The sequence below is a fragment of the Natator depressus genome, chromosome 5 (genome assembly GCF_965152275.1).
Source record: "Natator depressus isolate rNatDep1 chromosome 5, rNatDep2.hap1, whole genome shotgun sequence".
Lineage (NCBI taxonomy): Eukaryota > Metazoa > Chordata > Testudines > Cheloniidae > Natator > Natator depressus.
Window position 1 is genome coordinate 74,448,461 of NC_134238.1, and position 19,712 is coordinate 74,468,172.

The 19,712-nt window shown below is 43.0% G+C and overlaps 1 protein-coding gene across 3 annotated transcripts in view; it reads left to right on the forward strand.

Moving 5' to 3' along the window:
* Positions 1 to 5,957: 5,957 nt before the first annotated feature.
* The window catches only part of HSD17B4 (hydroxysteroid 17-beta dehydrogenase 4), a 125,329-nt gene continuing 111,574 nt past the window's right edge, over positions 5,958 to 19,712 (forward strand). For 2 of the 3 annotated variants that reach the window (XM_074953014.1, XM_074953016.1), the window contains exons 1-2: positions 5,958 to 6,110; positions 11,727 to 11,780. In XM_074953014.1, the coding sequence (XP_074809115.1) occupies positions 6,053 to 6,110; positions 11,727 to 11,780 (112 nt within the window). In that variant the 5' untranslated portion in view covers positions 5,958 to 6,052. Of the gene's footprint in view, positions 6,111 to 11,124; positions 11,217 to 11,726; positions 11,781 to 19,712 lie in introns of those variants that run through there. The other variant, XM_074953015.1, reaches the window with a different exon arrangement.

A 19,712-nucleotide genomic window follows, 5' to 3' on the forward strand; every position in this document is an offset into this window, starting at 1 on the left:
TACAAATGGTTACAGATATGATTACACAACAACAAAAAAAGCACTTCTACAAGACTAAAACTTAACTATCAAATAATCTTATCTATAACTTTTCCTGTAGTCCTTACTAGTATTCAGTCATACCAGGATTCACATTTTCATGTTTCCCGTATTCCCCACAAGAGGGTTCCTCCATAAACAGATAATCATGTCTTTTCCCCATCTTCTTACAGTCCAGTACATACCTTTGCAATGTACTCTTTGAAGCATACATCTAACAAAGTTCCACTCCCCTGTTGTGTGTTCTTCTGGGTGCAGATACCATGCTGTCTACGTTGGTATTCATTAATATGCTTTTCCTGTTACCTCACTTCGCAAAGATAGTCCCCACTGTCTTTGGCTAACCCTGCTTAATTTACAGTAGGAGACACGGAGATAACTACCTCCTGTCCTGTCTGGAGGAAAACCGAACAAAAAGAAAAACAGGTTACAGATCTTAAAGCATAATATCAGTAAGCATCCCTAATTCCCCTTATCGTGTTTATACATACATTCCACAATGATATTAATGACCCGGTTTATTATAAGTAAGGCTACAATTTAGTCACGGGTATTTTTAGTAAAATTCATGGATAGGTCACAGGCAATGAACAAAAAGTCATGGCAGTGACCTGTCCTTGACTTTTACTAAAAATACCCCTAACTAAATCTTAGGTGCTGAGGGTATGTGTGTGCTCCAGAGGATGCTGCTGCTCCTGGGGGTGGGGGACGGCCCAAGGCCCTGCCGCCACCGCCGCTGCTCCTGGGGGTGGGAGCAGCCTGGGGCCCTGCCACCACCGCTGCTGCTCCAGGCTGAGGGCGGGCCGGGGCCCCACCACCACCACTCCGGGCCAGGGGCCGGTCCGTGGCCCATTGCACAAGGATGGAAGCAGTGGAAAAAAGAACTGTGTCTGTAAATACAACTGAGCAGATAAAGATGAGAAAATGAAGATAAAGCTATTTTACCATCTCACCAAGGAAAAAAAGGATAAGTAATGAGTGAAACACTGGCGCTAGGAATAATGCCCCAAACTCTGCCACAGCTGATAAAGGTGTCTGAGTACTGTGACCCCTAGACACAATGATACTGTAACCAGAGAGACTGATTTTTACCCATAACCAGGAATCTGAAGAAGGAATAGCTACTTAAGTTATGGAGTTTAGAACTCTAGCACCCACACGTAACTTTGTAGACAAATATTTCCTAATTAGAGACAGATGTTTGTGGAACTCATGATTCCAGGTTACAGAAAGATTGAGAGAAACAGTTCTAAACCTAGAGAAGTGCCTGCAACTAGCAAGGACTGTCAAGGGAAAGGATCAAAACAATGACAGCCAGTCATTTGTAATCGCTTTGGGGCAAATGATTATGTGTGTACAGTCTCTAGTATAAGGGTGCTCCAATCCTGGTTCTATACAATGTAAATAATGAGTAGCAATAGCGACATAAAACAAGAAAGCAAATCCAACATGCCAGAAACCGTATATTTTCTTAGTTACAGACAAAAAAAGGTGTGTGAGAGTGTGTAGGGCTTAGGAGAGGGCCAAAGGCCCGTACACAAAACGCAGTTCACGTTTCTGAATTTTGTCTCATAAAAGCAGGAGAGGAATGAGGACCCTTGTGGACCGTGTGTACACCTTCTCCCTCATATAAGTATCCTGATTCACATGGAGATTGTCCTCTCCTGAGACAGCTTTGCATTGGCACACAGTGGCCCTTTCTGGTGCTACATGTTAAGGGGATAACATCATTTCAAGATGTGGTGGTGTCCTCCTGCGGTCTCCTTAGTCTTTCAGCTCCAGGAACTTTGCAAGCATGTGGGCCCTTCAGCCGGACCCCCGCTGTCCTTACCACTCAGCAGCTCTGCTGTCAGAAGCTTGCTGGGATGCTTCACACAGCTCCTCCTGGCTGTAGATCTCAGAGCGCTTTCCAGGGACTCTCTGAGGTAGAGAGAGGTGAAGAGGTGGAAGCTCAGGGAATCAGAGGCAGGACCAGAGTGACCAGAACACAGCAATGGCTCTGTCACACTCCAATGCTTCGACCGCAGTTGGCACCAGCCATAGGCACTGACTCCATGGGTGCTCTGGGGCTCAAGCACCAGTGTGGATAAAAATCAATTATTAAAAAAAAATAAAATAAAAAAATCAGATTTTTTTGATAAAACACTTTTTGAGGAAAAAACCTATCTAAAGATAGTTTTAGATAAGATACATTATAGCTCAAAGATATCTCATCATGGAATAGGGATTATAAATTCTAATTCTATAGTATGAGACAATATATTCATGTAATGTTTAAGAAAAGTTTTGTAAATGAGTTCCAGTAGTTCACGGATTAGGGACCCAATCTTATGGGTTCCAGGGGCTTCTGTATAGATTATTTCGGTTAATCTTTCTATCTACCCAATAAGAAAAGGAGTACTTGTGGCACCTTAGAGACTAACCAATTTATTTGAGCATGAGCTGTAGCTCACGAAAGCTCATGCTCAAATAAATTGGTTAGTCTCTAAGGTGCCACAAGTACTCCTTTTCTTTTTGCGAATACAGACTAACACGGCTGTTACTCTGAAACCCATCTACCCAATGGGATTCAGTGCTCAGTCCAGAAGATACCATCAGAGATGCTTAGTTTTGCAGTTCTCAGACTCTGGATTTGTGTCTCCAGAGGTAACATGCTTGTTAACAGCAAAAATGTTTTTAAATAAATAATATATAGAGGCGAGAAATAACAGACCTCAACCTTATTGTCCCTCTGCAAATTTGTGTGCACAGAGTAAATCCCTTACCTTTCTCTAAAAGTGCAAAGTTTCAAAAAGTTCAATGAATAGAAGATTGTTGGGGGCGGAATAGATCTGGACAAGGAGAAGAAGTCTGTAGACAAATGTGAGAAGGGAGCGACAGGCAGTAGAAACAAAAGTGAAACTGTTTGAGCAGCATATTCCAGAAGTCTTGATGTCTTTCTCAGTGTAGCGTTCATTGATTTGAGATCTACCATACCATTCTCTCACTAGAAAACCTATAATGGCAGCAGGCCATAAAAGAGACCCAGTTTGGGAATAAGAACCATTCAAGAAATATATGTTTGCTGCTGATGATTTAAAGAAAGTCACACCAGTGAATTGGTGGAAGTCACTTAGCACTTGGATTCAGAGACTGTTGAAGTGATAATCTCACTTTTAACACCAGTGGCTTCTTCTGCCAGTGTAGAAAGAATGTTTTCTTCCTTTGGACTAATACATTCCAAATTGAGAAATTGTTTGGGACCTGAAAAAGCAGGAAAGCATGTTTTTCTTTTCCAGATTATGAGCAAAAATGAAAGTGAAGATGATCGATTTAGCTGCAGAAGCCAATATTTTAAGTTTCTCATGTTGACCTGGCTGACATAGTCGATTTAATTTTTGTTTTTAAAAAATATATTTCATTTAACTCTTTTAGTTAAAAACAATTTTAACAAAAAAACTGATTTTAAAAAAACTTGAATGTTTAACTAAATTCAAAAATTCATATGCTTGTTTTGTTAAAATATTATATGTTTTCTGTTGAAGGAAAAAATCCAGAATACATAACATTGTTTTAGTTAAATAAAACAATGTGTGTGTGTGTGTGTGGTGATGTTCTCCTCCTAATACAGCATGGCAAGAAAATCCTCCAAATATTAATGACTAACCTGTTGAATTGGAGATAGTTCACCTCCCAATGACTTCAAAAATATCTGCTTCAATTACCTTTGGTAAATGAAATAACAAAACAATCATCCATTTTCTGATATAGCTGTAAAACTAATCTGAAAAGTTTTCAAAATAAATCACTTAAAAATGTATAGTGTGTACCTTCTAAAAATGAAACCTACATCTATCTCTGAATTGTGAAAAATATTTATTTAAGATTATAACCCACAAGAATGCACTTTTATGTAGAAATCCATGATTAAATTGAGTCTTCCTGATTAGTGATTTAAATCAATTTGATTTCAATCAAATCCACTCCGTCAAGCACCCACTGAAAAAGATAGGGGTGCTCAGCACCCACAAGCCACAGTCATAGATGGCATGTGACTCTTATGTTGAGGGAGGCGCTGGGCCGGAGCGCTGGAAGCTCCCTAGAAGGAGGGGCATCAGCACCCAGACTGTGGCTCCATCCCCCTGCACTTTGCCCCACGTCCCCCCCTCCCGCTCAGCCTCCTCCCCCTAAAGCCCCACCCCTGCTCCCACTCCACCTCTTCTTGCCCATGCTCCATCTCTTCCCCTGAGGTGCCGCCCCTGCTCCTCTCTGCCTCCTCCAGTACCAGTGACACCTATTCAGTAACTAGAACAGGAGAGAAGTGTTGCTTCCCCATTCCCCCGTCATAAACATACAGCTAAGAGTAGCATAAAATTCTCTTTTACCTGTAAGGGGTGAAGAAGCTCAAATAACCTGATTGGCACCTGACCAAAAGGACCAATAAGGGAAGAAGATCCTTTCAAATCTGTGGGGGGAGGTTTTGTTTTGTGCTCTCTTTGTTGTTCTCTCCAGGACATAGAGAGACCAGGGCAGGAAAAACACATCTCTTAAAACCCTACCTGAAATAAGCATCTAAAATTACAAATTGTAAGTAATATAACGCATTTCCTTACTATTATCTTTTGTTTTAGCTTGTGAATTTTCCCTATGCTAAGAGGAAGGTTTATTCCTGTTTTTTGTAACTTTAAAGTTTTGCCTAGAGGGGAATCCTCTGTGTTTTAAATCTTATTACCCTATAAAATTACCTTCCATCCTGATTTTACAGAGGTGCTTCTTTTACTTTTTTCTTTATAATAAAGTTCTGTTTTTAAGAACCTGATTGGTTTTTAGTGTCTGAAAAACCCAAGGGTCTGGTCTGTGCTCACCTTGTTTACCTATTTGGTTAATATATTATATAATATATTATTCTCAAGCCTCCCCAGGAAAGGGGGTGAAGAGGCTTGGGGGGATATTTTGGGGAAACAGGAACTCCAAGTGGTCCTTTTCCTGAACCTTTGTCTATCTCACTTGCAGGGCCAGCTCTAGGATTTTTGCCGCCCCAAACAAAAAAAATTTTGGCCGCCCCTGCTTTTTTTTCGTGCCCCCCCCGGCTCCGCCCCAACTCTGCCCCTTTCCCAAATCCCCGGCCCTGCCTCCTCCCCTGGGCGTGCCACATTTCCCCCCCACATTGCTTCCTATGGCTCCCCCCCCCCCGCAACCCCTCACCCTAGCTCACCTCCGCTCTGCTTGCTCCCCTGAACACGCTGCCGCTCCACTTCTCCCCCCTCCCTCTCAGGCAAGGGAGAGGCAGCATGTTCAGAGGAGCAGGCAGAGTGGAGGTGAGCGGGGGGGGGGGCAGGGGCGGGTAGAGGAACCGCTCCCCACCCCAGCTCTCCTCCGCTCCACCACCACCGCCTTCCCTGAGCGCGCCGCCGCTCGGCTTCTCCCTCCCCCCCCCTCCCCCCCAGGCTTGCCATGCGAAACAGCTGTTTGGCGGGTGGCAAGCCTGGGAGGGAGGAGGAAGAAGCTGAGCGGCAGCACACTCGGGGGAGCAGGTGAAAGCGGAGCAGGGTCACATTTCTAGGGGCAGCAGGGCCGGCGCCAGAATGGCACCCCTAGAACTGTGCCCCCCCCAGCACCTGCTGGTTTTGCTGGTGCCGAGAGCCGGCCCTGCTCACTTGGTGGTGGCAGCAATGCCGTCCAAGGACAAGGAAGAATTTGTGCCTCGGGGAAGTTTTTAACCTAAGCTGGAAGAAATAAGTACCCTAGAGTTCAGAGTGAGGAGGGAACCCTGACACCCCCAAAACGGGCAGAGCCCCTCCTCCCCAACCCCCCACACCCCTCTTCTAAACCACCCACCAGGGAACCCGAAAGTCGGCCCTTTCATGGCCCCCGGCGCGCTGCGGAGCCGCTTGAGTCAATGCACTACATTTCCCAGAGACCCGCGGGGCGGCCTGACGCATGCGCGCTGCCCTCGCCCTCTGCCTGGCCGCTGCCGCAGTTGCGTCCCGGCGCTTGCCGTTTCCGCTTGGCCCTGGGAGCGCGCCGGGGCAGCATGTCGGCTGGGCTGAGGTTCGACGGGCGGGTGGTGCTGGTGACTGGCGCCGGGGGAGGTAAGCAGCTCGCGCGGGCCCTGTGGGCTTGCACTGCACGGCGTGGTACTGGCCCGCTGGGCGGAGCTGCCTTGGCCAGGGATCGCCAGTGCTGCTCCCGTAGGTGCTGGCTGAGGCGGGCCGCGGGTTTGGAGAAAGAGTTGGCTGCAGGCATTGGGAGCTAAAGGGGGATCCTGCGGCTCTGGCTGCAGCTGAAAGGGCCCCTCTGCCTTTTGGGAAGGAAAACTCTGCCTGCCAATAACAAGGGTGCAAATGTGGGGGCGTGCGGGCGGTGGCGGCGGCCAGCTATTTATTCTGTATACTCCGGTATTCTGGGCGTAGGATGTGCCTCAGCTGTGCAGAACTGGGGCAAAGGTTTTCCCTCCTTGAGCAGGGTGAGCAGGGAGTTTGATTTCGCGGTGTCAAGGCTAAAGTCACTCCCCACTCCTTTGAAGGAAAGAGATCCATCACTCTCATGTTGACAACAGGCGTCCTGCGTGTTTTTGCTTCAATTTGCAAGATAATTGTATTTTGAAAAACTACTTTTCAAAACACAGCTACCTGGAATTAAAGCATGCGGGCTGCTTGAAATCTAAAGAGTGTTCAGGTGCTGACAGAGGCACAAAGCAAACTGTAGAGATTTTCTTTTCTCTTTCATAATTTATAATAATCTTAGGTGATACCCACTGAAGCCTTGATCCTGCAATGAGCTCGGTACAGAGTAGGAACTGTTTCCCCTCTCACCAACGCTATGCAGCTCTCTTTGCTGGAGTGGGGATTTGGGCCATTTATGCAATAGCCAAGCAAAGGGCAACAAATTGTCTATTCCAGTGCTTTAGCTGTGTAGGTAGAGCAGATTAATTTAAGCTACTTTACTGATACTTGCAAGAATCGTTGGCAAAAAGTTTTCAAAAAAATGTTTTTTAAAGTTTCAGAGTAACAGCCGTGTTACTCTGTATTCGCAAAGAGAAAAGGACTACTTGTGGCACCTTAGAGACTAACCAATTTATTTGAGCATAAGCTTTCGTGAGCTACAGCTCACTTCATCGGATGCATACTGTGGAAATTGTAGAAGATCTTTTTATACACACAAAGCATGAAAAAATACCTCCCCCCACCCCACTCTCCTGCTGGTAATAGCTTATCTAAAGTGATCACTCTCCTTACAATGTGCATGATAATCAAGTTGGGCCATTTCCAGCACAAATCCAGGTTTTCTACAGACAGCCCCCCAACCTGAAGCAAATACTCACCAGCAGCCATGTACCACACAACAGAAGCAGTAACTCAGGAACCTATCCTTGCAACAAAGCCCTTTGCCAACTGTGCCCACATATCTATTCAGGGGACACCATCACAGGGCCTAATAACATCAGCCACACTATGAAAGGCTCGTTCACCTGCACATCTACCAATGTGATATATGCCATCATGTGCCAGCAATGCCCCTCTGCCATGTACATTGGTCAAACTGGACAGTCTCTACGTAAAAGAATAAATGGACACAAATCAGATGTCAAGAATTATAACATTCATAAACCAGTCGGAGAACACTTCAATCTCTCTGGTCACGCGATTACAGACATGAAAGTTGCGATATTACAACAAAAAAACTTCAAATCCAGACTCCAACGAGAGACTGTTGAATTGGAATTCATTTGCAAATTGGATACAATTAACTTAGGCTTGAATAGAGACTGGGAGTGACTAAGTCATTATGCAAGGTAACCTATGTCCCCTTGTCCCCCCCCCCCCCCCCCCCGACGTTCTTGTTAAACCCTGGATTTGTGCTGGAAATGGCCCAACTTGATTATCATGCACATTGTAAGGAGAGTGATCACTTTAGATAAGCTATTACCAGCAGGAGAGTGGGGTGGGGGGAGGTATTTTTTCGTGCTTTGTGTGTATAAAAAGATCTTCTACAATTTCCACAGGATGCATCCGATGAAGTGAGCTGTAGCTCACGAAAGCTTATGCTCAAATAAATTGGTTAGTCTCTAAGGTGCCACAAGTACTCCTTTTTCTTTTTTTAAAGTTGACAATATGAAGCAGAGTAAGAGCTTTAAAGCTATTCTGAATGCCTTTCAGCTCTTGCCCAGACTTTCCTTTGCTTCATATTAGTTTGCTATGCTGTTCTGTAAATCTTTCTTCTTCAATGAAATCTGTCAAAAGTGACCACCTAAGACAATAGGAAATAATACAAGATAAAAAAGCAAAAAGTTGCTTGGTATCAGTGGATCTTTAGCATGTACAACTTGTACTAGAACCCTTAGGATTCTTGAAAGTGGTGGTTTCAAGATAAGTATGGTTTCACTATAGCTTTATAAATAAAGATCAGTACTTAATATGTGTCAAAGTCAGATTCAGGACTCACATAATTTGTCGGACCACTCTGTTTATTAGCAAAGCGCTTTGCCAATGCACCCAGATGTGAGCCCCTCTCTGAGGCTCAAGATAACTTATTTATACAGCTAAGCCAAAGCCAATTTAACATAAGAGACAAAAGAAAGCAGAAACTGACAAATATACATACATATCTTATTTGCGTACTAATGTTTACCAATCTCCTAGCTTAGTAGGAGCTCTAAGTTAATTAGTTTGAGGACCCATTGTCTCACACTCCTTAATGTTTCTCTTCCTGACAACTATATTTCAACAAACCCTTCAAGTAGCATTTCTTTAATGAATTATAATTTCAATATAATTCATTCTACTTTCACATATGTTTGTTTAACTACAGATCTATCAAAATGCTTTGTTTAATTCTCAATAGGTGCTTACCTTGTTTTGATTGTAGTACCATTGCTTTTACACAGTGACTTAGAAGTTGATCCTTTTATAAAGGTCAGAACTAGTGAGGGAGTCTAACACATCTTGATCTTTGCTTTAAGTTATGGTTCCCTGTACCCTTCACTTAGAAACCTTTTGCAGACAGGTAAGTATTCTTTCCCATTCCTGTAGGTGTTCCTGATGAGGGACCTCAGCAGCTCTCAAGGAAGTGAAAGCAGGGTCATTTAAATGAGAAATTTGATTTTTCCAGTCATTACATATATTGTTACATTGTTTTCAAAGATTGTATTTTAACTTTTTAAAATTGTTCCTTCAACTATTTGGGATATAAAAAAGGCTACATCTTATAAACAAAATGCAGATGTAAGAAAAATATTACATTCTTCTCAATTATCCTGTTTTCTTAAACCAATGTTACTTTGCCTCCCACCTATTAAGTTTTTTTATGAAGTAAATTTCCTCATTTATTGTCCTTCAGTTATTTTTTTCAAGCAAAGACATCTTGAACATTATTAGGAGTCCAATTCTGGGCTCAGATGTAAAATAAATCCAAGATTTCTGCTTAGTCAATTAAGTGGTAAATATAATCTCTAGAAATTGAGATTATAGCAGAGTTCTTTGGAAAGAGAGGGACTGGGAGCAAATCTTTTATTAGCAGCGTTGGATATTTATGTGGACACCACATAGATTGCTTTGTGTGTAATGGTTTATAAACAGGAATCTCCATATCATAAGCACCCTGTCTGATCCATTGGGTGACACCATTCTCACTGGCCTGTGCTTTTGGATAGTTCAGACATCATGGAGAAAGGGGCACCTTAACTTTGCACAGCTCAAGGGGCTACATTACACCTTGCCAGTAGCCAAATATTGGAGCCATATTATTTTCTAATATGTAGGCATGGCACCAAAGAGATTACCAAATTAAAGCATCACATAATGGGACCTATAATCTCAACTTCAATTTCTAAATCCTTGGTTTGTTTATTAGATATAGCACGATCAATATGTTTCCAAACAGCCTTTGTGAGCCAGTTTTATGTGATCTCACGGGGGAACAAAGGCACTTTGTGTGCACTTTGAAAAATCCTCCTCCTCCTCCTCCTTACACTTTATTCAGTCATTTGTTTAATTCATAAGAAAATTACTTGTGTGGAAAAGAATCGTAATTTCTGCCCTTGATCCACTTTTGTTAACATTTTGACTGGTATGATTGGATAATATCATTGTCCATAAAAACAACTGTTGTATTCAACAGGCCTTAAGTTTAAATAAAGACAAAGGTGAAAGACTAATAGAAGATATGAAACATTAAATGTTGCATTATACTTTATATTAGGTGAGCTGCTTTGTGCTCCTTGCTTATGCCAATAAATGACTTGCTTCTTGTTTTGGTCCAAGTACACCTCTACCCCGATATAATGCAGTCTTCGGGAGCCAAAAAATCTTACTGCGTTATAGGTGAAACTGCGTTATATTGAACTTGCTTTGGCCTCTAGCATTTCCGTTATTAATACTCACTTCCCGCCCCCTGACTGACCCTTCAGAACCCCCAACCCATCCAACCCCCCCCACACTCCTTGTCCCCCTCCCAAGACCCCACCCCTTATCTAAGCCCCCCTGCTCCTTGTCCCCTGACCGATCCAACCCCCTACCCAACCCCCCTGCTCCCTGACCCCGACTGCTCCGACCCCTATTCACAACCCCGCCCCCTGACAGGCCCCCTAGGACTCCCACGCCCTATCCAACGCCCCTGACCGCTCCGCCCCCAGAACCTCCGAACCATCCAACCCCGCCTGTCCCCTGACCGCCCCCTGAGACTCTCTGCCCCTTATCCAACCACTCGGCCCTGGCCTGGCACCCTTAACACGCCGCTCAGAGCAGTATGTTGGAGCCAGATGCGCTGATCTGCCGGAGCGCGCAGCCCCGCCCCGCCCCCCAGATCGGTGCTTTACCACGTTATATCCGAATTCGTGTTATATCGGGTCGTATTATATTGGGGTAGAGGTGTAATTGGCACTGATTTTATCAGTGGGGTAAAAGGCACTATAATAGTTTAAATAATTATGATTGGAGTTGAACTTGTGTTTGCATGATATGACAATGTTTCCTTTTCAGTAGACAAAACTAAATTAAACTAGGAGCTGTCTTATTAACTTAGAATGTAGTTCATTAACTTGAAGCATTTTCTCCCACTGCAAAACCGGAATACATTCCTGTATTTTGTAGCCTGCCCCATCAAGTGTCACAAATGCCTCCTTCACAAGCACAAAACTCTCCTGGAGCTTTAGCGACAGGCAGCTTCCATGATGACTCTTCTGGGTGCTGTACCACGAAGTGAGCATGGGGAATACTTAGCACAGGGGTTCTCAAACTGGGGGTCGGGACCCCTCATGGGATCACGAGGCTATTACATGGGGGGTTGCGAGCTGTCAGCCTCTACCCCAAACCCCGCTTTGCCTCCAGCATTTATAATGGTGTTAAATATATAAAAACGTGTTTTTAATTTATAAGGGGGGTCTCACTCAGAGGCTTGCTATATGAAAGGGGTCACCAGTAAAAAAAAATTTGAGAACCTCTGACTTAGTGTTTTAAATTGTGGATTTGGCCCTCAGTTTCTGAGCTAATTTGCTTTCTTTTATGTTTCAGTTTTCAGAACACACGACTTTGCTTTTGTGGTAACTTTTAGTTGGAATTATTTTCAATTAAATATGCACATTTTTATTTTTTTATGTCTGATTTCAGCTTAAGTGATAATTTCTCCACATGACTTTAACTAGTTTAAATTGTATTGGTAGAAAAAATACTGACTCTGAAGCTTTTTTTGTTTTTGTTTTTTAAAACTAGGATTGGGTAGAACATATGCTCTAGCTTTTGCTGAAAGAGGAGCTTCAGTAGTTGGTAAGTTGTTTCTTAATTATTTTGATCCCTTGCCAGTAAACTTTGTGTGTCTCTTTTTAAAAAAACAAAAACAAATACTCTACTGGGATTCTAACTTCATTACTTCTTTGCCAATAACCTTTGTCCTTTAATAAGTTATCCTCCTAACTCCTGAGATTCAAACTTTATTTCTGAACTTCTGGTTTTGAAACAAGTAACAATCTTTGGCTGAGGGCGTCTGTTCACTGAAAGGCTATCGAGAGATATAACTTAACTCTAACTTGACTTCCATGCACTCACAAAAACCCTTAACTCAAGTGTGGTGGTGATATTTTACTTGAGTGGCAGGCTCAAAAGCGGGTCCTGGGCTAAAGCTCTCCTTAGCACAACTCCTCAGCTATTAATCCAAGTGGGCAGTGTGGATTCCAGGGTGGATTTGATTTAAATCATTATTTAAGACACTAGTCAGGAAGACTCGATTTAATCATGGATTTCTACATAAAAGTGCATTCTTGTTGGTTGTTATAACCTTAAGTCATTGGGAGGTGAGCTATCTCCAATTCAACAGGTTAATCATTAATATTTGGAGGATTTTCTTGCCATGCTGTATTAGGAGGACAGCATCACCAGACACACATTTAAATTGTTTTAGTTAACTAAAACAACAACGTTATGTATTCTGGATTTTTTTCTTCAACAGCAAACATATAATATTTTAACAAAACAAGCATATGAATTTTTGAATTTAGTTAAACATTCAAGTTTTTTAAAATCAGGTTTGTTTTTGTTAAAATTGTTTTTAACTAAAAGAGTTAAATGAAATATTTAAAAAAAACAAACCCAAAATTAAATAGACTGTCAGTCAGGTCAACATGAGAAGCTTAAAATATTGGCTTCTGCAGCTAAGTTGGTCGTCTTCACCTTCATTTTCGTGTTTGTTCATAATCTGGAAAAGAAAAACAAGCTTTCCTGCTTTTTCAGGTCCCAAACGATTTCTCAGTTTGGAATGAATTAGTCCAAAGGAAGAAAATATTCTTTCTACACTGGCAGAAAAAACTACTGCTGTTAAAAGTGAGATTATCACTTCAACAGTCTCTGAATCCAAGTGCTGAGTGACTTCCACCAGTTCACTGGTGTGACTTTCTTTAAAACATTCTTAGCAAACATATTTCTTGAATGGTTCACCCTTAGCTCTGAACTTTACTATAGTTTTCATTATGGAGGGATGATTGCTGGATGTCCATGTCATAGCCAACTCCTCTTCTTCAGCAGTTAAGGTTTCACCCTGGTACCGAGTATTGAGAATATTTGCAAGAAAATGAGCTGGAGATAGTGCTTGTCCCATTTGTTTTTTTTAATGCTTGTAATTTACCTCTGTCATTGCATATTTTTCTCTTTAAGGTCTCACTCGGTTCCTTCCAAATTTCATCAGTGTCAGCAATAAAACAGCTGTTTCCCTTTTTTTGTTCAAGGCTACAGAAATAGGCTTCAGGGTACTCAGCATGTGTTCAACATTTCTCTTAAGCCCAATTTTGAGAACTTTAGCTGTGACCGTGACATCTATTTTTTCACGATTTTGTTCACAAACTGTCATCAGATTAGGCCAGTTCTCGATATAGTGCTCAAAACAGTCCACTACTGAGTTTCATCGCGCATCTTGTGGGAAAGTTAGCGTGGTTCCTCCCACTTTTTTTGGAGCAGCTGCTGCAAAGTGGTTGTTACGGAAGTATTTTGCAATTTCCACAACATAAGCCTTTATTTCTGGAACACTGAAGTCTTTGGCTAGGAGGTGCATCAAATGAGCCCTGCAACCGTATGTTATTAGCTTGGGACTCTCTTCTAAATAATTTCTTCTCATCTTGGATACATTTGCAGCATTGTCTGTGACCAAGCTGCATACTAGACATTTGCTTTTTTTTTTTTTTTTTTTTTTTACAGAGTGTTATAGCTTTTACTGCTACTTCTTGTAAGTATTTCTGCTGTTTGCATTTTCTGATGTATCAATTGTTTCTGTAAGGAAGAGACAGCACATACAACAGGATCATTGTGGACATTGCTCCACCCATCAAGACTCAGGTTAACAATTTTATCCTCTAGACCTTTTGCACACTGCTCAATTTCTCTTTCATACACTTTATCCAGCAATTTGCCTGCGACATCTGCTCTGTTGGGTGGACTGTATCCTGGTCTTCATGACTGAACCAGATTAATGAAGTGTGGGTTCTCAGTCATACGAAAAGGAGAGTTTGTTGCATAAACAAACCAGGCGATTTTTTCATCAATTACCTCTTTTTGTAATCTGCTGGTTCGTATCACAAATTTATCTATGGTTGTTTCTGGATGATGGAGATTTTTTTTATTCCTTTTTGTTACAGGTGTTATACTGAGGCTATGTGACATATGTGATGTGACTGAAGCACTATCATTGGCAGATAACTCTGAAACTATAGAAAATGATGGTGATCTTGAAGGTGGATAGTCTTCAGAATTCTGTATGTTGAGGAGGGATTCTCCTTAACAAAATAAGTCAATGCAGTTATTTAATTATTATTACCATACTGCTCATTGAGTATTACTCATTGCATTCACTGACACTCAGTACTACCTGAAAGGTGAAATTGTAAAAGGAAAATCTGTCTATTTCAGCTATTTATTTTTTATAACAAGTGCATCTAAAATGATAGTACCATAGAGTAACAACTATATTTTTTGCTCAAACATAAGAATTCAAGACTAGTTCAGAAGGAAGACAGGCAATCCTTAGGAAAGAAGTATGAAATAAAAAAGTTTACCAACCTGAAGATCTTGCATGTTCAGACATGTTCCTTTCATCATCTTCAACACCGCTTCCTTCTGAGAAGGAACACTTTTCGTGATGTTGTTTCAGTTAGGCAGCCAGGCCTTGCATTTCTTTGTTGCACTGTTTGTATTTTGTACGCATGCCTGTCTTACCCACAGGCAGAGGAACTTCATTAAAATATTCCCAAACTGGGTCTCTTTTACAGCCTGCTGCCGTTATAGGTTTTCCCTTCCAGTGGGAGAATGGTATGGTAGATCTCAAATCAATGAAGGCTACACTCAGAAAGACCTCAAGACTTCTGGAATATGCTGCTCAAACAGTTTCACTTTTGTTTCTACTGCTTGTCCCTCCCATCTTACATTTATCTCCAGACTTCTTCTCCTTGTCCAGATCTATTCCGCCCCCAACCATCTTCTATTCATTGAACTTTTTGAAACTTTGCACTTTTAGAGAGAGGTAAGGGATTTACTCTGTGTACACAAATTTGCAGAGGGACAATAGAGTTGAGGTCTGTTATTTCTCACCTCTATATATTATTTATTTATTTAAAAACATTTTTGCTGTGAACAAGCGTGTTACCTCTGGAGACACAAATCCACAGTTTGAGAACTGCAAAACTAAGCATCTCTGATGGCATCTTCTAGACTGAGTTCTGAGTCCCACTGGGTAGTTAGAAAGACTAACCTAAATAATCTATACAGAAGCCCCTGGAACCCCATAAGATTGGGTCTCTAATCCATGAACTACTGGAACTTATTTACAAAACTTTTCTTAAACATTACATGAATATATTGTCTCATACTATAGAATTAGAATTTATAATCCCTATTCCATGATGATACATTATAGCTCAAAGACATATCTTAATTAAAACTATCTTTAGGTAGGTTTTTTCCTCAAAAAGCATTTTATCAAAAAAATAGATTTTTTTTTAATTAAAAAAAAAAAATCATTGATTTTTATCCACCCTGGATACAGACTAGCATCGGTTGAATGTTGCTAGTTCTCCAGTGCCTTATCATAATTCACTGACACCTAAAAAGTACAGACACGTTCTCCTGCAATACACTGAGAAATAGTTCATTGTGTGACTCATCTAACTACGGTGCTTAGACCCATGGGATTTGCCCCCAGAACTCTTATTGCCATGCACGAGTGAGGGGGGCACCAGTGTGAATACAACAACTTGAGTGTTGTTTCTCAATGTGGCTGCTCTCCATTGAGTTAGGCTGACTCAAGAGGAGTAACTCTAAACATAGATAAATCAAGTTAGTTCTGCAGTGAAGACATATCTTTACGTTTCAACTGAAAGATGCCACCTCCAGCAGCACAGTACTGTCTGCCATCATGCTGGGATATTAATTCAGTACAGACTTGGGAGGAGTGCTTCCTACTGTATTGTCAGCACTTGATCTAGAAAGGAAGACTTCCATGGAACGAGGGTTTTCAATTTTTTTCATAGTGACGATGTGGACCACATCTCAGTAGAGTCTCGTGGACGTTTCCTCTTCCATTTGTGGTCACACACATCTCCCTCCCATTTATGGTCATATAACATCCATTGAGCATCCACAGGAATTGTTTAAATGGACAACTGTTAGGAAGTGCTCAGTGCAATATAGCATCTAAGAACCAGAAGGAAAGCCAGCATCATGTTGTCAAAGTTTCCAGGGTAGTCGCACGTCTGACCCTTTTGTGACCTACTTTAGAGCACCCTACTTAGGCCTCAGACCTCTAGCTGTCAGTTTTCTTGGGGCAAAGTCATGGAACACTCTCCCCTTTGATGGAGAATTTAGGTGACAATTGCTCCTGCAATTCACTGTGATCACCAGCAGGTCTGACTTTAGTTCACCAGTTGTCCTGTTCTCCCAGGGGCAATGACAGGATTATCCATTGACTAGCCAGCCTTCATAAATTAAATTATTGTTTGTTCAGAACAACTTACAGAGAAAACATTTTAAAAACAATAAGTAGCTTACATGCTGATCTAGTTTACCAGCTGCTATTAATTTTCCAGTTAACCAGGCTGCTGTTCATTTTCCACATGGAAACCCTGATAGGAACAAAATACTTCAAAAGGAGTAAGACCCATGTCAGGTTGGTCTCTTTATACAGTTCTCAATTCTTTGATTGTTACCTATTGCTAGCCAGTTCAAATCAGTATATATAATTTCCCTCATGGACCTGTTTACCTGCCCAGGTGACATTTTGGGAATCACCCAGATCAGTAAGGGGTTCTGTCGCTGCCTGCCCTGTAACCTTGCAGTGTCTTAATGCTGTGTGGCTATTGCTCAGATGCCTGACACTAATAGCATGCCCCCAAGCACAAGATCTCCCACCAGCCACGTTGCACGATGACAAAAATAGCTCTTCCAGAACTAAGGCTCCCCAAATCCATCCTCCCCAACTACCAGACACTTGTACCATTCCCCTGTGGTTCATCAACCCTTCAGTTATCCGTTCACTTTGGCAAACACACTGGACAGAGTTTGCGCAACAGAGACCTGCTTGGGATAAAAATAAACAAAAAGTTCATTTAATAAGATCATAGACTCATAGGACTGGAAGGAACCTTGAGAGGCACTCACAGCAGGACTAAGGGCACATCTATGCTGGCAAAGTTATAACGCCGCTTAGAGAGCGCTGAAGGGAAACGGCTGTTGTGTGTTCACACTGTCAGCTGCCTGCGCAATAGCGTGTTCACACTTGTGGCACTTGCGGCGCTATTCGGAGCGGTGCACTCTGGGCAGCTATCCCACAGAGCATCTCTTTCTCTGCTGGCGCTAAGACTTGTGGGAAGGCAGAGGGGATCATGGGGCATCCTGGGTCCCGTCCCAATGATCCATGCTGCATTGCGTCACATCCCAGAAATCCCAGTGTTTCCATCCGCATATGCAGCCCTCTTTCAACAGTTTGTGTACTGCACACCCTGCCTTTTCGGGCTGCAGGAATGGATTCCAAATTGTTGATCAGTATGCTGTTCGCTCTGACTAAGACGTCACGAGTGGCAGTGGAGTTATTCCTTAAACTACAAAAGCAAGAGGAGTGCGACACTGATCTTGCCACGTGTAGTAGCTATGACACGAGATTGGTCAGCACCTCCATGAATGCCACAAGCACAGTGGAATACCGCCTTTAGGCTTGGGAAACAAGCACTGTGTGGTGGGATCACATCATGATGCAAGTCTGGGATGAAGAGCAGTGGCTGCAGAACTTTCGGATGAGGAAAGCCACATTCATGGAACCGTGTGATGAGCTCGCCCCAGCCCTGTGGTGCAAGGACACGAGAATGAGAGCTGCCCTGTCGTTGGAGAAATGCATGGCGATTGCACTGTGGAAGCTGGCTACTCCAGACTGCTAACCAGTGTGGAATGGGAAAGTTGACCATTGGACTCTTATTGATGGAAGTGTGCAGGGCCATTAATCGCATCCTGCGCCGAAAGACCGTGACACTGGGAAACGTGCGTGACATTGTGGATGGCTTTGCACAAATAAGCTTCCCTAACTGCGGAGGGGCACACACTGGGGAGATGGCACACACATTCCAATTCTGACACCAGACCACGTAGCCATCGAGTACATTAATTTCAAGGGGTGTTTCTCAATGATTCTCCTGGCACTTGTGGATCACCGTGGGCGTTTCAGAGACATTAACGGAGGCTAGTCCGGAAAGGTGCATGGCGCACACATCTTTTGGAACACTGGTCTGTTCAGGAAGCTGCAAGCTGAGACTTTCTTCCCGGACCAGAAGATCACTGTAGGGGAAGTTGAAATGCCCACTGAGATCCTGGGAGACCTGCCTAACCGTTAATGCTGTGGCTTATGAAGCCATACACAGGCCAACTTGACAGCAGCAAGGAGCTGTTCAACAGTAGGCTGAGCAAGTGCAGAATGACTGTTGAGTGTGCTTTTGGCCGCGTAAAAGCCCGCTGTGGATGCTTCTGTGGGAAGCTGGACCTGGCTGATGACAATATTCCTATGCTTGTAGCTGCCTGTTGTACACTCCATAATATTTGTGAGGGAAAGGGTGAAAGCTTCACTTAGGGCTGGACCGCAGAGGCTCAGCGCCTGAGGCTGAGTTTGAACAGCCAGAGACCAGGGCTATTAGAGCGGTGCAGCACAGGGCTATAAGGATCAAGGATGCCTTGAGGCAGCAATTTGAAGCTGATAGCCACTAATATTTGTTGCTATGCTCAGGATTGCAGTGCTTGTAATGCTAGGAGATGATGCAGTAAGGGGGTTTAACATAATTATATGTTGCTTTGCTTTGCTCTTTTTGCTTTCAGTTAATAGAATAAAGACTGCTTTCAAACCAACACAGTTCTTTTAATAAAAGACAACCAGAGGAGAGACTCAAACGAAAAAATACATCAGCAGGGACAGGGGGTGGAGGAAGGGAAGGTCCCAGGAGGAGGAGGGGTCCCGGGATGGCTAAAGATTTGTGTATGTCCAGGGATCATATCCAGCCTTCTCCTTTAGAGTACACTGCAGCAGGTACTGTACTTCAGCAGGGCCAAACTGCAGAAGGATGGGTGTTGAGTGCAGTGGGTAGTGGGAGTCCACAGTGCCGGACTGTGAGGAGGGAGGAGTGGAATGCTGCAGGTAGAGACTGGAGCCAGGAGGTTGATAAACATGTTTTGGTGGTGTCTGGGGGGCGCATAGGAAAGAGTTTTGTGACAGTGGCCACAGGGGAGGGCGGGCACGGAGCTCCTTGGTTTGAAGAGCTAGTATCGCCTGGAGTGTGTCCACTTGGCACTCCATAACATTTAAGAGCCACTCTGGCTTCATTCTGCCGTGCCGTGTTCACCTTTCAGTCTCTCTTCTCACTGTCCGTGCCAATTCCTGTCCTTCAATTCCTGTTTCTTGGCGGCAGAGTGCATCATAACCTCATGCAGAAAGTCCTCCTTAGTTCTTCTTGGCCACTTTCTAATTCTGCGCAACTATTCCGCTGCAGATAACAAAGAGGAAGGCTAGGCTCCCAAGATCATCTCTGTGAAGTTTAAACGCAGCATTTTAAGGAAGCAGTATTATTTGCAACACAGACAACACTGATTCAATGCTTTAAAACACAGCCAGTACTCTCTCACCTGTCACTAACTGGCTGACCCCAGGCAAGCACACATGAGCCACAAAACCCCCAAAATGGTGAGTAG